Source organism: Physella acuta, unplaced genomic scaffold, assembly GCF_028476545.2.
Source record: "Physella acuta isolate Inbredline_101_S28 unplaced genomic scaffold, ASM2847654v3 ptg000604l, whole genome shotgun sequence".
Classification (NCBI taxonomy): Eukaryota; Metazoa; Mollusca; class Gastropoda; family Physidae; genus Physella; species Physella acuta.
In genome coordinates, this window is record NW_026732123.1 from 629,296 (window position 1) to 648,135 (window position 18,840).

An 18,840-nucleotide genomic window follows, 5' to 3' on the forward strand; every position below is an offset into this window, starting at 1 on the left:
GAAAACAGCCCGAACAGAATATAAATATTTATATCATGTTAAGATCTATTGACTTCGTTCATCCAAGGATGACTTGCCAGATGATGGAGTTGAAGTAGCTGCAACAGAAAGATCAGATTATATATGACTTAGCGACCAGCAGATTATATATGACTTAGGGATCAGGAAATTATACACGATTTAGGGATCAGTAGATTATATACTACTTAGGTATCAGCAGATTACATATGACTTAGTAACCAGCAGATTGTATATGACTTAGGGATCAAAATATTATATATCACTAAATGACCATCCAGAGGCGTAGCGAGGGAGAGGGGGCGGGGGTACATATGTCTGCGGGCGCCGACCTTATGGGGGGGGGCGCCAAAATGGGTTGAAAAAAAATTAAATGCTCATTTAAGCTGCAGTTTTGCATTATAAATATAAAAAATATATTGGTAGGTGGCGCCAAATTGAAAGTTTGTCCCCGGGAGCCGGGAAGTGTGGCTACGCCTCTGTGACCAGCAGATTATATATGACTTAGGGATCTGCAAATTATAGACGATTTAGGGATCAGTAGATTATATACTACTTAGTTATCAGCAAATTATATATGACTTAGACATCGGCAGATGAACACTTACGTCTTGAACTCAGCAGCAGTGACCTGGGAGTCCTTGTTGCCGTCAGCACGGAGGAAGATCTGGTCAAGATCGTGATGGTCAACAATGCTGTCGTTGTCCACATCGAGAACCTTGAAGAGGTTGTTGTAGGCACCAGCGAGGGCGGGGTCTTGGCCGAAGTTGGCGTGGATGGCCTCGGTGTACTCGTTGAGGGAGATGGTTCCGGTGTGGTCAGCGTCGTGTTGCTGGGGGGAGAGAGGAGATGGTGGTTGGCAGGTTGTCGTTGTGTTGTAGGGGGAGTAGAGGAGACAGTGGTTGGCAGGTTGGCGTTGTGTTGCTGGGGGAGTGGTTGGCAGGTTGGCGTTGTGTTGGGGTAGGAATGGTTGGCGGGTTGGCGTTGTGTTGTAGGGGAAGTAGAGTAGAGAGTGGTTGAGGACTGGTTGGCAGGTTGGCGTTATGCTACTAGGAAGGGGAGAGTGGTTGGCAGGTTGGCGTTGTGTTGCTGTGGCGGGGGGAGTCGTTAGCAAGTTGGCGTTGCATGGCTGGGGGGAGCTAGAATTAAAATACTTGGAATGGTATTGGAGGGGTTAAGTAAGAGAATGGGGTGGTTGTCACTGTGTAATGAGAATGTCAGAAAATAGGATGATTTGCCTCGTTTTTCAGGGAGTATGAAGAATTGTATGATAGGCGTGATGTGGATAAGGTTGTCAAAAATAGAGCGGTTATTGAAGACCCCAGACAAGCCAGTGGTTGGAGACGGGTTGCTATGGGAGTGCGAGACAGATAGCTAGTCCATTATTTGCAAAACAACTAATTTAGTTTCATTGCAGACTTCTCTAAAACGACAATTGGTACAAATATTGGTGTTTAAATATTTTGATCAAAACTGTGTTTAACAGAGCGTTAAAATGTGTCTTCTTTTACGTTCAAATAAGTGTTTACCTAGTTCCTACACCTGCGTGTTTAAACACGTATTTAACTTATGTTCCTACACCTGTGTGTTTAAACACGTGTTTACTTAGTTCATACACCTATAAACACCTGCGTGTTTAACCAAATATTTACTTAAGTCCCTACACCTGTTTACACCTGTGTGTTTAAACCCGTGCTTACCTGGAAGAAGATATCGATTTCACCTCTCAGGAGGATGCCGTTCTTGTTGGCGTCCAGAGCGTTGAAGATGTCCTGCTCGATTTGGTTGATGTCCAGCTGGCAGAATACCAGGGCAGGCAGGCAGATCAAGAGGGCAGCGATCAGCTTCATGGTTCTGGGGATACAAGGAGAAATAGGTCATGTATACAGCAGTACAACTTCAGGGTACTTGGGATAGAAGGAGAAACGGCTCATTTATACATGAGTACAGCTTTATGGTTCTAGGGATACAAGGAGAAATTAGTAATGCTAATTTGGAGGTGATTTAGGTTTTGTTTTCATTGCTGGAATAATACATTTTACATTTACATTTCAAATTAGACTGCTGTTTATAATCCATATAGAAGTGTTTTAGTATTGAACGTGATTTTTTTTTAAATTCATAACGTAATTCCTGGCCAAGAAATACTCTTCGTGAAACTCTATTTTCTTATGAGACTTAATGCCCGAACAGTATATTTATCTTACTTTTTACCTGTTGAGTAAAATGAATCTAAATGTATCACCTTAGTCATATTAAGCTTGAAGTTTTGGTTGAAGAAAATTTAATTTCGATGTATTATCCAAAGAATAATGGGTAATAGATTTACCGCGTTTTTTTTACATTCTAAAAGGTTCTTATGTTTTCCAAGATAAACAGTTTGGTTTTGAATTTTAATAGATTAAAAATGACAAAAAGTGTACTAATTATGGTTTCACTTAACTGCTATGCCCACTAGATATTCGGGTTCACGTCTTCATCTTCTTCGTTCTTAAATTTTAGTGTTAAAAGGGATGGAACTCGAGACTTTTCAGTTTAGCAAACGTGAGCTTTACTGACTAGACCACGACGACCTCTTTCCAACACAAGTATACGTGGCAACTGGTTATGCGGCGTTGAGGCCAATGATTCCGATTTCCGCCTGCTTTTCTTTTTGGATAAGCTTCCTTAGCCTTTGTCCAACCAAGAACAAACTACAAGGTAGCAGTTGTTTGATTTTGGAGTTGTCTCTCCTAGAAGAGTTACTGTTGGAGCACATCACCAGCTAACGAGCCTCATCGAGACTTTAGGTTTAGCAACCATGAGCTAGCTTTACCGAGTCAACCACGCCGACCCATCGGGATTTCGTGATTGTAAGGTGATTGTAAAATACCATGTCCCCGTGTGTTGGGTGAAAAATTTTTGAACTTTAAATATAATTTCGATTTTATTCAAGGCCAGGATTGAGCGAGTGTGAATGAATTAAGAAAAAAAAATCAATAAATAAATGCGCTAGTAAAACGTTAACAGTAAGGCAAAGTGGTGCAAAATGTTAACTATATAAGTTAGGTCAATTGTAAACTTCATAAGTTAGGTAATATTTTTGTGAGTAATAATTACACATATAAACTTAAACGATACATTATTCTTTCCAAAAGTTTGTCTACCTGATATGAAAGAAATAAAAAAAATCTAAACCTAATATTTAAAAATCCTACCTTTTGTTGAGAGGACGTTCGGTATCTTACCAAAAGGTGATGGGTTCAGGATTCCGGCTCTTTTTATGGCCAGAAACATTTTTAAAAATCAGGCCAAAACTGTGGGAAAATGCAGGGTGGTCGTGTAGGATCTTTCCAAAAATGCCTTATCTATGTATTCATGTTAAATCGTTTAGCTGCTTAATACTTTAAAAAAAAATGAAAACAAATAATAATAACAATGCATCAACATGTCGATCTGTCATCATATGAAAATATTGTGTTCTAGACCATTGTTAAATTATATAACATTTTCTTTTTGTAAATGATTTTTTTTTCAAATACTATTATTGTGTAATTTAATGTATTTGAAAAGACCACGTTTTCGTTTTAGTTAATGGCCTTGACTCTTTAAATAAATTTAACATAAAACACTCATGGTACTGCTGATTAAAATTGTGTTTTAGTAAGACACGATTTTATTCTTTTTTAAAATTTTAGAAAAAAAAATGTTTAAAATAAATATTTAGCAATAAAGACGCCATTATGCAAGATTGAGCTAATTTAAATTCGGCCAGCCTGCGTTGTTTTCTTAAGGTGATAGTAATGATACTACTACTAATTATATTAATACATATATTAATATTTAATAATAATACATATAATAATAACAAAATAATAATAATAATAAAAAAATATATAAAAACATGTTTAAATAAAATTAAATGATACATATAACAAACATGAGTTGTTATATGCATGGTTTATGTACATAAAGACGCTGCTGGTTTGGTTCGAAATGGCGTTCGAAAATTGAATCATTCGTAATTCGAGACAACTAATATGCCGAGGTCACAGAAACAAGTGAACTCTACTTCCCTTGCCCCATAGACCGTCAGGCTTGAAAAGGGAAATTTACTTTTACTTTAAAAAGGAGGAATGCAATTGAATATTTATTTTTGCATGAACATAAACTGGGCTCAATAATACTGATCTATTACATTCATTATTCAACATCGTACATGTTTAAAAAACTTGAACCGGGCGAATATTTTGGTGTTTTAAACAAAGTGAAACCTAGCCGGCTAAAAGACGAAGTGCTATCAAAATCTTATCTGCCCACCTCGCCGGAACCGTAACCAGTTAGCACTTGGAGCATGTGTTTGTTAAACATTGCGTTATACTTGGTGATGGTTTGTCATAAGGTTCTTGGAGCATGCGCACAGTGCAACAAAGCGGACACGTTGGTGTTTTTTTCTCGCTATAAAATCTAAACGGATACAGCAATATTTTATAAGGCTCCCTTCGACTTTCTTATATGATGGTATGTGTGCAAGTTATATGTATCATGTACGAATATTTTGGAAATGGTATTTCGGACAAGAGCACATCACTCTAAACTCTTTTTACGAGGGCACATCACTCTGAACTCTATGTACAAGGGCACATCACTCTAAACTCTATGTACAAGGGCGCATCACTCTAAACTCTATGTACAAGGGCACATCACTCTAAACTCTATGTACAAGGGCACACTACTCTAAACTCTATGTACAAGGGCACACTACTCTAAACTCTATGTACAAGGGCACATCACTCTATGTCCTTAACTGTTCTAGATGACATACATAGATAAGAGTGTCCAGACAAAAAATGATTCAATGATGACCCTGAAAATATCGTGATTCTCTCTTGGTTCAAAAATAACAAACTTTTAATTCCGGCATTTTTGTTTTGTTTTAATTTGTTTTTAAATTCAACACAGTCCACGTAATTTTTATTTTATTTTTATGATCGCCATTACCAATCATCTGATGTAATCATAAAATACAGCTTATGAAATATCATCAGCTATTTAATGACTTTGTACATAGATACTAAAAACAGGGCGGAGGTAGATCGAGATCTATAATACTCCCTTAAAATAATACTTTTTAAAAAAAAAACTGTCTAATTTTTTTTTTAATTATTAAAAGATAACTTTAACGTTATGAGGTTAGTGACTAGTGTAAAATGTGTAAAAAATTTAAAAAAAATTAAAATAAACATGTGAAAGTTTTAAAGATTGTATTTTTCAATCACATCGCTTGAAAAATGTTCAGCATACGCCTTAAATATTCTTTAAAAATAAACTGAATCGTTTACACAACAATTTTAACTATTTCAAAAAATATGTTTTTATTTTTTTTTAATCTGTAACCTGTTACACTTGATTGATAAGTTTTGTAAAGTACAAATTGGTCAAGCTTGATTTTTGTTATAGTGTGTGTTTCTTTAAAAAAAAACAAATTCCGATTCTAATTATCAACACAAAAAAAACGTTTTTAAAAGAATTATGAATACATTCAGTAAAGTAGTAACACAATCTAAGCACTTGACTTTTCAATGAAATTCGTTTTAAGATGATGAATGGAGTACGTTGTAAGCCCAAAGATAAATTTAAAAACTCTCTGACCAAAAGTTGAATAAAACAACTCTCTAGCTGATTAATCACGTAGTAGGTAGCCAAAAGACAAATGAAGAAAGTTGTTGGCCAAAGATTGAATTTCAGTTAGAGTAAACGTTGACGAATAATTTTTCTTTCACTATTGCATGATATTTGAGAGAGTTACTCTCTAGATTTTTTTTTTCAATATTCTCAGTGAGTTTCGAACCCAGCTCAACGAGGTGAGGTCACGATCAATAAGGATTGATGATTTGTAAATCCTTCATCGATGACTGGCCAATCAATGACCATGCAGGAGGTATAGTACACCCGCTAGAACATTACACGCCGATTAAAATTAATCCTGTCCATTCTGAAATCATTCAAATAAATCCTGTCTATTCTGAAATCATTCAAATAAATCCCGACCACGTTGAAGTAATTGAAAACATAAAAGTCGAATAAAATGAAGTCCGACTTCATTGAACTTGACATCAAAAACCTACCGTCTCAAATGGTGGCATGAAAGGCTTTTGTTCCAATGGTTTAGCAAGTCACCCGCTATTTTATATTCTCAATGTTTCCTATCAAGGAAGTCAGTACCATCTAATTTGCGCACCCACCCACAAAGCCCAACCTTTATTATCCCAATTAATATGTTAATACCGTCGAACCGAGTTCAATAGCACTGATCGAACTAGCGATAACCCGCTGCCGATTCATTCAGCTGAACATGCGCCAGACAAGCGCACGCTAGGTTAATTTCGCTAATCACGCGAAAAAAATAATGACAGCATTAGAACGTTGGTCACAACAAGGACTAAATGCGCGGAAGTAATAGAGGTATGAAAGGTTGAGTGGCTCGTCGTGGCCTTGCTGAATCTCCCCGTAACCTCACAATGCCGATCATTCAAGCGTACGATCTTAATAGCGCCGGTCGTATTTTCGGTTTTTAAAATCAAACTTTTTATTGTTATTTATTTCAGTCCAAAATGCAGTGAACGATGTCGGCCGGATTTTTTCAAACAAGTTGTGCACTGGGTAAAGTGTCTTAATTTGTCCGCTTCACGATAGCATGGACAAAGGTCGGGGCTGCCGTTGTGGAAGATATTTCCGGAAATGGCACCAAATCCTGTCGTAGAGGCGATGTAGTCGGGGGACAAAGCTTCAGGGAAATCTTTATGGGCCAGGCAAGATTAACTGGCGTCGTGCCGTCGGTTGTGGTGTTGTGGTGTTGTGGATTTGGGGCGACGGTTGTGGTGTTGTGGATGTGGGACGACGGTTGTGGTGTTGTGGATGTGGGGGCGTTGGTTGTGATGTTGTGGATGTGGGGCGTTGGTTGTGATGTTGTGGATGTGGGCGATGGTTGTGGTGTTGTGGATGTGGGGCGACGGTTGTGGTGTGGATGGTGGGCGACGGTTGTGGTGTTGTGGATGGTGGGCGACGGTTGTGGTGTTGTGGATGGTGGGCGATGGTTGTTGTGTTGTGGATGGTGGGCGATGGTTGTGGTGTTGTGGATGGTGGGCGATGGTTGTGGTGTTGTGGATGGTGGGCGACGGTTGTGGTGTTGTGGATGGTGGGCGATGGTTGTTGTGTTGTGGATGGTTAGTGTCGGTTGTGGTGTTGTGGATGTGGGGCGTAGTTGTGGTGTTGTGTTGTGTCAGGTGGGGTGGGTTGGGGCGTCGGTTATGGTGTTGTGGGTGTGGGGCTCTGGTTGTGGTGTTGTGTTGTATAGAGTGCGGTGGGGCATCGGTTAGGGTGTTGTGGAAGTGGGGCGTCGGGTGTGGTGTTGTGTTATGTCAGGTGGGGTGGGGTGGGGCGTCGGTTGTGATATTGTGGATGTTGTGCGTCGGTTGTGGTGTTGTGGATGTGGGGTGTCACACCACATAGCTCTCCTCTACTACCCCCTGTGGAGTTTGTGGGGTGTATGAGATGGTTGAGATGTTTATTTGGGATGTGTAAGGTAGATCACGTTGTAATATGGGGGTGTAGTGAGCGGTCCATAGATCACGTTGTAATATGGGGGTGTAGTGAGCGGTCCATAGATCACGTTGTAATATGGGGGTGTAGTGAGCGGTCCATAGATCACGTTGTAATATGGGGGTGTAGTGAGCGGTCCATAGATCACGTTGTAATATGGGGGTGTAGTGAGCGGTCCATAGATCACGTTGTAATATGGGGGTGTAGTGAGCGGCCCATGGATCACGTTGTAATCTGGTGGTGTAGTGGGCGGCCCATGGATCACGTTGTAATATGGGGGTGTAGTGTAAGCTGTAAGCTGGAAACGAAATGCTAGCCATCACCCCATGAGACTCTAGTCACCGTGACAGTAATCCCAGGTTCTAATCTCACCCAAACCGTGTGTCAATTTCTCCGATTTCTCGAAACTTCGGTCACCCACGTGCGTCCCCCTCCCCCCTCCTCTCCCTCTCTATGACAAAAACCTGTGCCTAAGCCTCTGAGGGGAAAGTGAGAAAGAGAAGGAAGGGGTAGAGCCAAACGCTATTCAGCGTACGGTGTCTCAATCCTAACAGCCGTCCCCTGTCGCTTGTAGCTGTTGTTGCTTCTGAGTGACGTCCCTTTGTCCACGTGACAGCTAGCAAGCCTTCTCATTGGTCGACATGATGCGACGGACGCCCCAACAATAACGTCTGAGAAAGCCATCTTTTTTTTTTTCTTCTTCTTCTTTAATCTCCACTAAAACCAGTTACACTTTCAACACGAAGTTTTATCAGCAAATAATTACAAACCTTATGAGGACACGTTTGTGATGTTAGCGATAAGAACCAGGTCAGATTGCATCTGTTGTTGAGATCCTTATCTTTGAGCAGTTCTGTCCCTTTAGTAACGTTCGGAGTTAGAACTATAATCATGTTTAGTTACAGACTGAACACTGCGTAAATAATGTTAGAACTTTTATTTATTAAACATGCTTATAGTACAATAAAAAAAATACCAAAAATGTCAATGTAATGTTGTTTGCAATTTGAAATTTCTACTTATCATTTAGTAGAAACCTTAATTGAGGTCTTTCTCAAAATGTTTACCCCCCCCCCCCTCCCCCCCTTTCAGACTAAAATTCGCCCCTAAAATTGTATGACAAGACTGCATATTCCGACCCCACTCAAAATCATATTATCATTTTTAAAAAGCCATTCAACACCCACTCCACAACGGCGATAAGATTTGGTGCTTAAAAAATATTATTTAATAGATATACAATGAGAATCTTATGATTTTCGTGAAACTCCTTTGTAATACATTGTTTAGAAGCTGAATTATAATCAACTATGTTATTTGTGCATCAACCCTTGCATGAATGATTTTGTTTTAAATGTATGACAAGGGACTTTCAATTCTAAAAACACCTCACACTTCTAGATGACTGTACTTTAAGACAGTCCACACTTCAAACCACCCTAAAGACACTTTGAGACATCCCATACTCCAAGACAGTCCACACTTCAAACCACCCTAAAGACACTTTGAGACATCCCATACTCCAAGACAGTCCACACTTCAAACCACCCTAAAGACACTTTGAGACATCCCACACTCCAAGACAGTCCACACTTCAAAACACCAATAAAGACACTTTGAGACATCCCATACTCCAAGACAGTCCACACTTCAAAACACCAATAAAAACACATTGAGACATCCCATACTCCAAGACAGTCCACACTTCAAAACACACTTCACACACACTTTTAGACACCGCACTCTTCTAGATGACCAAATCCGTAGAGAGAATCCAATCTTTTTAGACAATTAGCACAACTAGACGCCCACACAACTAGACGCCCACACAACTAGACGCCCACACAACTAGACGCCCACACAACTAGACGCCCACACAACTAGACGCCCACACAACTAGACGCCCACACAACTAGACGCCCACACTTCAAGACACCCCACATTCCTAGACAGTGACAACTTTTAGAGAACTTAATTTCAGACACCCCACACTTTTAGACAATCAAAAAACTTTAGAGAACTAAATTCCTCATAAAATAAGCAACCTAGATACCCACATGTGTAACAACTTTTAGAGAACTTAATTTCAGACACCCCACACTTTTAGACAATCAAAAAGCTTTAGAGAACTAAATTCCTCATAAAATAAGCAACCTAGATACCCACATGTGTGACAACTTTTAGAGAACTTAATTTCAGACACCCCACACTTTTAGACAATCAAAAAACTTTAGAGAACTAAATTCCACAGAAAATAAGCAACCTAGATACTCACATGTGTGACAACTTTTAGAGAACTTAATTTCAGACACCCCACACTTTTAGACAATCAAAAAACTTTAGAGAACTAAATTCCACATAAAATAAGCAACCTAGATACCCACATGTGTAACAACTTTTAGAGAACTTAATTTCAGACACCCCACACTTTTAGACAATCAAAAAGCTTTAGAGAACTAAATTCCACATAAAATAAGCAACCTAGATACCCACATGTGTAACAACTTTTAGAGAACTTAATTTCAGACACCCCACACTTTTAGACAATCAAAAAGCTTTAGAGAACTAAATTCCACATAAAATAAGCAACCTAGATACCCACATGTGTAACAACTTTTAGAGAACTTAATTTCAGACACCCCACACTTTTAGACAATCAAAAAGCTTTAGAGAACTAAATTCCACATAAAATAAGCAACCTAGATACCCACATGTGTAACAACTTTTAGAGAACTTAATTTCAGACACCCCACACTTTTAGACAATCAAAAAACTTTAGAGACTAAATTCCACATAAAATAAGCAACCTAGATACCCACATGTGTAGACGCGTTTCCGTCTTACATCCCACACTTCTGTACGACACACACACACACACACACACACACACACACACTTGTTTGATTCCACACGTACAAAAAATAAAGCTCACTGTAGAGACAAGACACTCTGCACTCTAACAATCATTCAGCACACAATCCACAGATTGAAAAAACCCAACACTTGAAAACTATTTAGACTTGAGTAGACAAAAAACCACTCTATTGTAGTGCAGTTGTACCTGACCCCAATACTTTAAAAGGTATTTATTTTCAACTCACATGTACCGCTGTGAATGCAACCCTGAAGCATGCAATGGCAATTACGAGATCATATTCGCAACTTTTGAAACTGTTTCTATGGATTTGAGAAGCGCATTCAATTAAATTGTAAGCTTCATTTTTAAGAATCGCTAAGCTAAGACTTTTTGTGGATTTATTTTTGCATGAATCGGGATAAAACTAATGTTTTAAAAAAATGTATATTTTTAAAAACGGGAATCCCCGATAATCTTATGACGCTGTGAAATCGTTGACTAGAGGAATCCTTGATGTCAAGTTTTCGAGTTGTCCCCATTGGCTGCAGTGGGTGTTGGGATCAGTTGCTAAGTGGTGGCGTTGTTAGCGCGGGATAGATGGATCAAAGGTTTGGTTGATGAGACAAGCGGATGGCCACATGCAAAGCGGTGTACTTGAGTTGTCTTAGGCATTCTGTGTGAGGGTGGAGTAGAGTGATGGTAGAGTATGTGTGGCTGGGTCATACAGGTAGCACAATATGTGTGGCTGGGTCATACAGGTAGCACAATATGTGTGGCTAAATACAGGTAGCACCGTATGTGTGGCTAAATACAGGTAGCACAGTATGTGTGGCTAAATACAGGTAGCACAGTATGTGTGGCTAAATACAGGTAGCACCGTATGTGTGGCTAAATACAGGTAGCACAGTATGTGTGGCTAAATACAGGTAGCACAGTATGCGTGGCTAAATACAGGTAGCACAGTATGTGTAGCTAGATGATACAGGTAGCACAGTATGTGTGGCTAAATACAGGTAGCACAGTATGTGTGGCTAAATACAGGTAGCACAGTATGTGTGGCTAAATACAGGTAGCACAGTATGTGTGGCTAAATACAGGTAGCACAGTATGTGTGGCTAAATACAGGTAGCACAGTATGTGTGGCTAAATACAGGTAGCACAGTATGTGTGGCTAGCTGGTACAGGTAGCACAGTATGAGCCACCACACAACCACTTATTTACCACACTCCACACTACCGCTCATCCAAACCACTTTAATAATAACGTAGACAATGGCACAAATATGGTTTTGTGTATTAGACATCATTAATTTGCGTTTTCTATATCTCAACAATTTAAACAAAAACCTAAAATTTGAGTACCTTTTAAAAAACTCATAAAAGACTAATCATAAACATAAATTTTACTGGTGTACATATGGTATTTAATTAACACAGTAGCTGCGTTTACTTTTAACATAAAAAAGTTCTACATTGTTTTTAATATAGTCGATAGCCTACACAAGCTTACACAACCATATAGTCGACAAAGAAAGGAAAAAAACTGAAAACGAATTAAGCGCAAGGGAAATAACCAAGTAAAAAACATTCCCAGCGAAGACACCGCCCGCGTCACGCTATGAGTTAACGCTTCTCTCCCTTGTCTCCAGCACAGCCGGCCCCAAGCCGTCGAAATTTTTCGCTGTCAATCACGACCTGTCAGGACTGGGGTAAAGCTGTTTGCCATCTTTCAGATTAACTGCCTACATTTTTTTTCTCCCCCCCCCCCCCCTCCTCTACCACATTTTTCAAACAATTGGACAAACATGTTCTTAAAACTAGAGTGTGGTTGTCTATTTGCCCGCCTAGATTGGCGGTGGTGAACAGACACAGATGGCGTTAGTGGCTTTAAGCCCTAACACTGACTACAACACTAATCGTGTGAAGGAAGAGAATAGTTTTAGCACCATGAAAACAACAGCAAAGCACAAGGCACTGTAACTAGATTTTACTCGATTCAGTTTATTGTAACTGTGTTCTATTCTGTATTTTTTTTCCTCTACTTTACTCCACTCCACTCCACTCCACTCCACTCCACTCTACTCTACTCTACTCCACTCCACTCCACTCCACTCCACTCCACTCCACTCCACTCCACTCTACTCTACTCCACTCTACTCTACTCTACTCTACTCTACTCTACTCTACTCTACTCTACTCTACTCTACTCTACTCTACTCTACTCTACTCTACTCTACTCTACTCTACTCTACTCTACTCTACTCTACTCTACTCTACTCTACTCTACTCTACTCTACTCTACTCTACTCTACTCTACTCTACTCTACTCTACTCTACTCTACTCTACTCTACTCTACTCTACTCTACTCTACTCTACTCCACTCCACTCCACTCCACTCCACTCTACTCTACTCTACTCTACTCTAACTACACAAATATTTACTGTTGACGAAGTCGTACATCTCCACATTCTCAGCGTATTTCAGTACCTGTCATGCAACTGAATTGAGGCAGAAGATTTTTTCCTCCCCCTCCCCCATGCTTCCCCCGTCTACACCTGTCTCACCTGACATTCGTCTTTAAGTGCTGCCACTGGCATCCCCAGGTAATGCCGCTACGCTTTGTTAGTAGCTTTTAGAGCTTCATTTAATAAATACTCATTTTTTTCTTCACACCTGGTCTCCCCTGGTTGTGACGGGAGTCACCTGTTCTGGCACTGGGTAAGCCCTAGATGTCAGTTTACAGTAAGGTATCGCCTTACTTTACAGTAAGGTATCGCCTTACTTTTACTTTCAATAATGATCTCTCTATTGTCTTCGGTAATTTTTTTGAGGGGAAAAACCTTAATTTAAGCAATTGGAGATCTGTTGAAGGTTTCTTGTTTCTTGTTTCTAATTTGTCCCTGATTTTCCTATTTAAATCCTCGACCTACTATCTAGATCCCTGATTATACTATTTAGATCCCTGATTATACTACCTAGATCCCTAATTATATTACAGATCCCTGATTATACTATCTAGATCCCTGATTATACTATCTAGATCCATGATTCTCATATCTAGATCCCTGATTATACTACCTTGGTTTCTCAACTTGGGTCCTAGACTATCCTAATTTAATATCCTTCATATATCACTAATTATCCTTACTAGACTACTATCATACCTAGGTCTTATACAACCTACATCCCAATGCGCTCTGGCTATATAAAAAATCTCCCTACCTATTACGAAATTAAATTGATATTTTAACGCTACAAATACTGAAACTGTTATAATAGTACAGAACTTGTTTGATGAGGGTCGGACTGCTGTCTCCACATACAATAGGTAGAAACCAAACGTAGCACACAATATTTGCTCTTCACATTTTAAACACAAGAAAAGTTATCTCTTCAAATTTTAACGTTTATAGTGCATGCGGTAAAGCGCTAAACTGCTAACCCGAAAGTATCGAGTTCGAATCCAGGTAAAGTCCGTGAGTCAGCCCAGCTCTGATGGGTACCCAACTCACATTATGGAAAGTAAACGCAGTTGGGCATAGTGCTGAATAAATAATGCCGTGGTCGAAGAAACAGGTGAACTCTACGTCAGATATAAGATATCCAAAATCTGTGTTGTGAGTGTGCTACCACCAAAGCATCTTTATGACAATATCCCCTCGGTTACACCTGCAACATACATGCCATCTTTAGGTAAATCGTCGGCCACACAGGTAGGTCTCACCTGTCTGTAAACTTTGACAAGGTGTTGTCACCTCTGTTGGTGACCTTTGACACCTCTATATTTTCTTTCATATTATGTCACAATTTTGTCACCTCCTCATATCAACACTTTGTGGTTCCACTTTATGTCACCACTCTATGTCACCACTTTATTGTGTCACCACTTTATGTCACCACGTTATGTCACCACTTTATGTCACCACTTTATGTCACCACATTATGTGACCACTTTATGTCACCACTTTATGTCACCACTTTATGTCACCACTCTATGTCACCACTTTATTGTGTCACCACTTTATGTCACCACGTTATGTCACCACTTTATGTCACCACATTATGTGACCACTTTATGTCACCACTTTATGTCACCACTTTATGTCACCACTTTATGTCACCACTTTATGTCACCACATTATGTCACCACGTTATGTCACCACTTTATATCACCACATTATGTCACCACTTTATGTCACCACTTTATGTCACCACTTTACGTCACCACTTTATGTCACCACTCTATGTCACCACTTTATGTCACCCCTCTATGTCACCACTTTATGTCACCACTGTATGTCACCACTCTATGTCACCACTCTATGTCACCACTCTATGTCACCATTCTATGTCACCACTTTATGTCACCACTTTATGTCACCACTTTATGTCACCACTTTATGTCACCACTTTATGTCACCACTTTATGTCACCACTTTATGTCACCACTTTAAGTCACCACTTTATGTCAAAACTTTATGTCACCACTTTATGTCACCACTTTATGTCACCACTTTATGTCACCACTTTATGTCACCACTTTATGTCACCACTTTATGTCACCACTTTATGTCACCACTTTATGTCACCACTTTATGTCACCACTTTATGTCACCACTTTATGTCACCACTTTATGTCACCACTTTGTGTCACCACTCTATGTCACCACTTTATGTCACCACTTTATGTCACCACTTTATGTCACCACTTTATGTCACCACTTTATGTCACCACTTTATGTCACCACTTTATGTCACCACTCTATGTCACCACTTTATGTCACCACTTTATGTCACCACTTTATGTCACCACTTTATGTCACCACTTTATGTCACCACTTTATGTCACCACTTTATGTCACCACTTTATGTCACCACTTTATGTCACCACTTTATGTCACCCCTTATGTCACCTTTTTGCCTCCACCGTGTATCACTTCCACCAGTGTGTCACCAGTGTGTCACCAGTGTTCCATAAACGTGTAACACCTCTCTGTCTGACCATTCACACCACTAAGCAACCTCTTATTTAGTGACAACACTGAGTGTCACCACTCGTTGTCACCAATCATTGTCACCACTGGTAGTCACCACTGTGTGCTTAGAAAACTCCCGCTATATCTACAACTAAATGGTGGCTCAACCGTGTCACCACCGTCTCACCTCTGCCACTTTCAGCCTGGTACACTATACAACTTATTTCCTGGTGACCAACACGGAAATTCAAATAAATTATAAAAACAAATACACTGCAGTAAATCGTGTCTCTATTATTTAATTCAGTAATTCTTTTTATCTGTACAAACCTGTTTGGATGCTAATTATAGACTCGAACATTAGAGTTACCTTTCTTGTATACATGTCTTTATTAAACTGAATGGTGTACTCTAACTATTTTAGCCCCGATTATTTTACCCTCTTTCAATTGCATACAGTTTTACTAGACTAACTACTTGTGGTCTGTGTATGTGTGTATGAGGTATACTATGGGGGGGGTGGACCTACGTTAGGTAGTGGGGAGTGGACCTACGTTGTGTAGAGGGGGGGGGGGGGGGGGGGGGGTGGACCTACATTCAGTAGAGTGGGACGTAGACCTACGTTAGGTAGAGGGGGGTGGACCTACATTAGGTAGAGGGGTTGGACCTACGTTAGGTAGAGGGGTGGTGGAACTACGTTAGGTAGAGGGGGGTGGAACTACATTAGGTAGAGGAGGATGGTGGACATACGTTAGGTAGAGAGGGGGTGGATCTACGTTAAGTAGAGGGGGGGGGGGGGCTGGATCTACGTTAGGTAGAGGAATATAAAAAAAAATATCGTGACCACAAAAACCTGAAGAGTTTGCAGTTCCGAGGCAATTTCACACCCTCGACGGCATTCTGATGCAAATCTTGTCGGCCCTACTCAAACACACCGGCCCGCACTGGAGTGTCGGCGGCGCTGTTTGGACAACTGGGCGATAATGGGCGGCCGGGCGGCGATCTTGGGCTCGTTACCATCACAATTCCAGCCTTGTTTGACTGCGGCCACCTGACCGTTGTAGCGCCACCTACATGTGAAGGGAGAGAACTATGGATTATACAACGGGGGAGAGTTGTGGAATATAAAGGGGAATAATCGAGAATATTTAATTAGGTGGCGTTTTCCAGCGAGGCCGTCATTTTTACATTCATCATGGTAGATTTCGTTCTAATATAACATACGAAAAAGGGTGAATTAATTATAAAGATTTTAGGTTGTATATATATATATATATATATATATATATATATATATATATATATATATATATATATATATATATATATATAAGGTATGATTTTAAATTAGAAACTTACAGTGCATGTTTTCATCCTTTATTCGTTCAATCATGTTTGACATAACACTGAACTCATCCAATTTGACTCCGACAACTTAGTGTCAAGTGGTTTGTCCCGGAGGTATAACTAGCCTGACATTATCCGGATTGACACATACCATCGACACACTTTTAGGCCAAAAAAGATCGAGCACCCTATTTGATGAACCTAAGCATGGCCCCAAAACTTCTAAGTCCACCTTGCTTTGCGCCCCATTCTCGCACTGCCTTGGACTAGCTGTCTATTTGTGCCACGTTACCATGGGAAACAAGGCATCTTTATGCCGCAAAACCAAGGCACCAAGACATATTTGAATGACCTATCAAAGGCACTACATCATCTATTCCAGACACCAAAATATCTTCATACCACCTAACCTACCACCTGGTTATACCTACCCTAGGTCCCATAACACCACCACATTGAGGAATACTAAACGGCAATGGGTTTCATATAAATCATAAGGTTGCAGCAAAGGGTTTCACCAAACCATAAGGCTACAGCAGGCTACAGCAAAGGGTTTCACCAAACCATAAGGCTACAGCAGGCTACAGCAAAGGGTTTCACCAAACCATAAGGCTACAGCAGGTTGCAGCAACGGGTTTCACCAAACCATAAGGTTGCAGCGACCGCCGTGGGTCACGTGATGAAAGCGGCCTTATTTGAATATTGCATCGGACGCTCCATGGAGCAGAAAGGGCCCGGGCCGTCGGGCCGGGGACACCAAACACCCGGGGATACCCGAACCGTTTGCCCATTTATAAATTATCCAGGGGAGAAAAATCGAACCCGTGTTGCAAGCAAACCTGTCTGACAAAACAAAAACAAAACGGGTCGGAGAGTTGTTGACCCTGGTTCTCACCGGAGCAGTGGGTGGCGGGGGAAACTTTTTGGGGCGCTCGGTTGTTTGAATTCTCTATTGATTCCAATAGTGATGTTTGCATGTACTAGCAGAGCTCCCGTGTTTTCAACGGGCTGGATGACGGCTAAAACCTGCTCAAGTCATGTGATCGCAAAACCTGCTACAAGCTTCATCTTTGATAATTAATTTAATTGTATTTTTTAACATTTAATGAATTTTTTTTTTTATTCTTTGATTAAAAACCGATTAAAACTAATTCATTGGGTTTTAAAAAATTGAAGAATAGTTCGCTGGATATGATTGTAATCTTCACAATTCCGACAGATCAATAATTTATTCTATTGGATGTTGTACACGTCAACAGTAGAAGGTTTGGTGAGAAAATATGCGCTCGCTCAACATAATTACACGCGCCAGTGTAGGAAGATTTTAATTACATTGCACTTGGCACCACTGTCGCTCACCTTCAATGCTGACAATAGGCCGGAGGAACTCACGAAACAGACTAATGATTGGTTTAGAACTTCACCGACGTAGAAATGATTGTTTTAGATCCCCTCTGCCGTAAGAATGATTGTTTCAAAACTGAAGATTGTGTTTTTGTTTCAAATTATCCCGCTTGGTATTTATATACAAAATACATTATGTCACCCCTTCTCAAAAAATCAACAAATGTTGTATGTGTATATGTGTATGTCGGTGTGTTTTTTTATTTGAATGGCCTACACTACACGCTACGCACGATAAAAGATTCTTACAGAGAATGTTTTTCAAATGCATTTCAGCCTATCCTAATAAATATTATCAACCAATATTTTAAATACATTTTACAATACCAAGTGTTTTATAAAAAATATGTCAACTAATATTCTAAAATACATGTTACAATACATTTGTTATAAAAATATGTATACTACTTTGTCTTCGGTCGTATTGTTGTTCGGGTGTTTATTCCAGGAGAAATTTTATTCTAGATGCATTATGTCCTGTTTTATATTCTCTTGAAATTTTTGTCTGTGGGCAATTTTATGGCAAACCTTTCAGATATTTTGCGCAGTGTACCTTGATAAATATGGTCTTAACGTATTTTATCTCAAGACATTTGAATTTGAGATCAAATATTTGTCTTGAGCTACAGTATTTTACTCTAAGTTCTTATCCAGT

At 39.8% G+C, this 18,840-nt stretch overlaps 1 protein-coding gene across 1 annotated transcript; it reads right to left on the reverse strand.

Annotated features, from left to right (window-relative positions):
- Positions 1-52: 52 nt before the first annotated feature.
- On the reverse strand, positions 53-3,276 carry LOC131947696 (uncharacterized). The gene is made up of 4 exons (XM_059308974.1): positions 3,216-3,276; positions 1,719-1,872; positions 627-850; positions 53-98 (listed from the first exon to the last, which is right to left on the reverse strand). Exons 2-4 carry the CDS (start codon positions 1,866-1,868, stop codon positions 59-61), a joined length of 414 nt encoding a protein of 137 aa, XP_059164957.1. The 5' UTR covers positions 1,869-1,872; positions 3,216-3,276; the 3' UTR covers positions 53-58.
- Between the last annotated feature and the right edge of the window lie 15,564 nt (positions 3,277-18,840).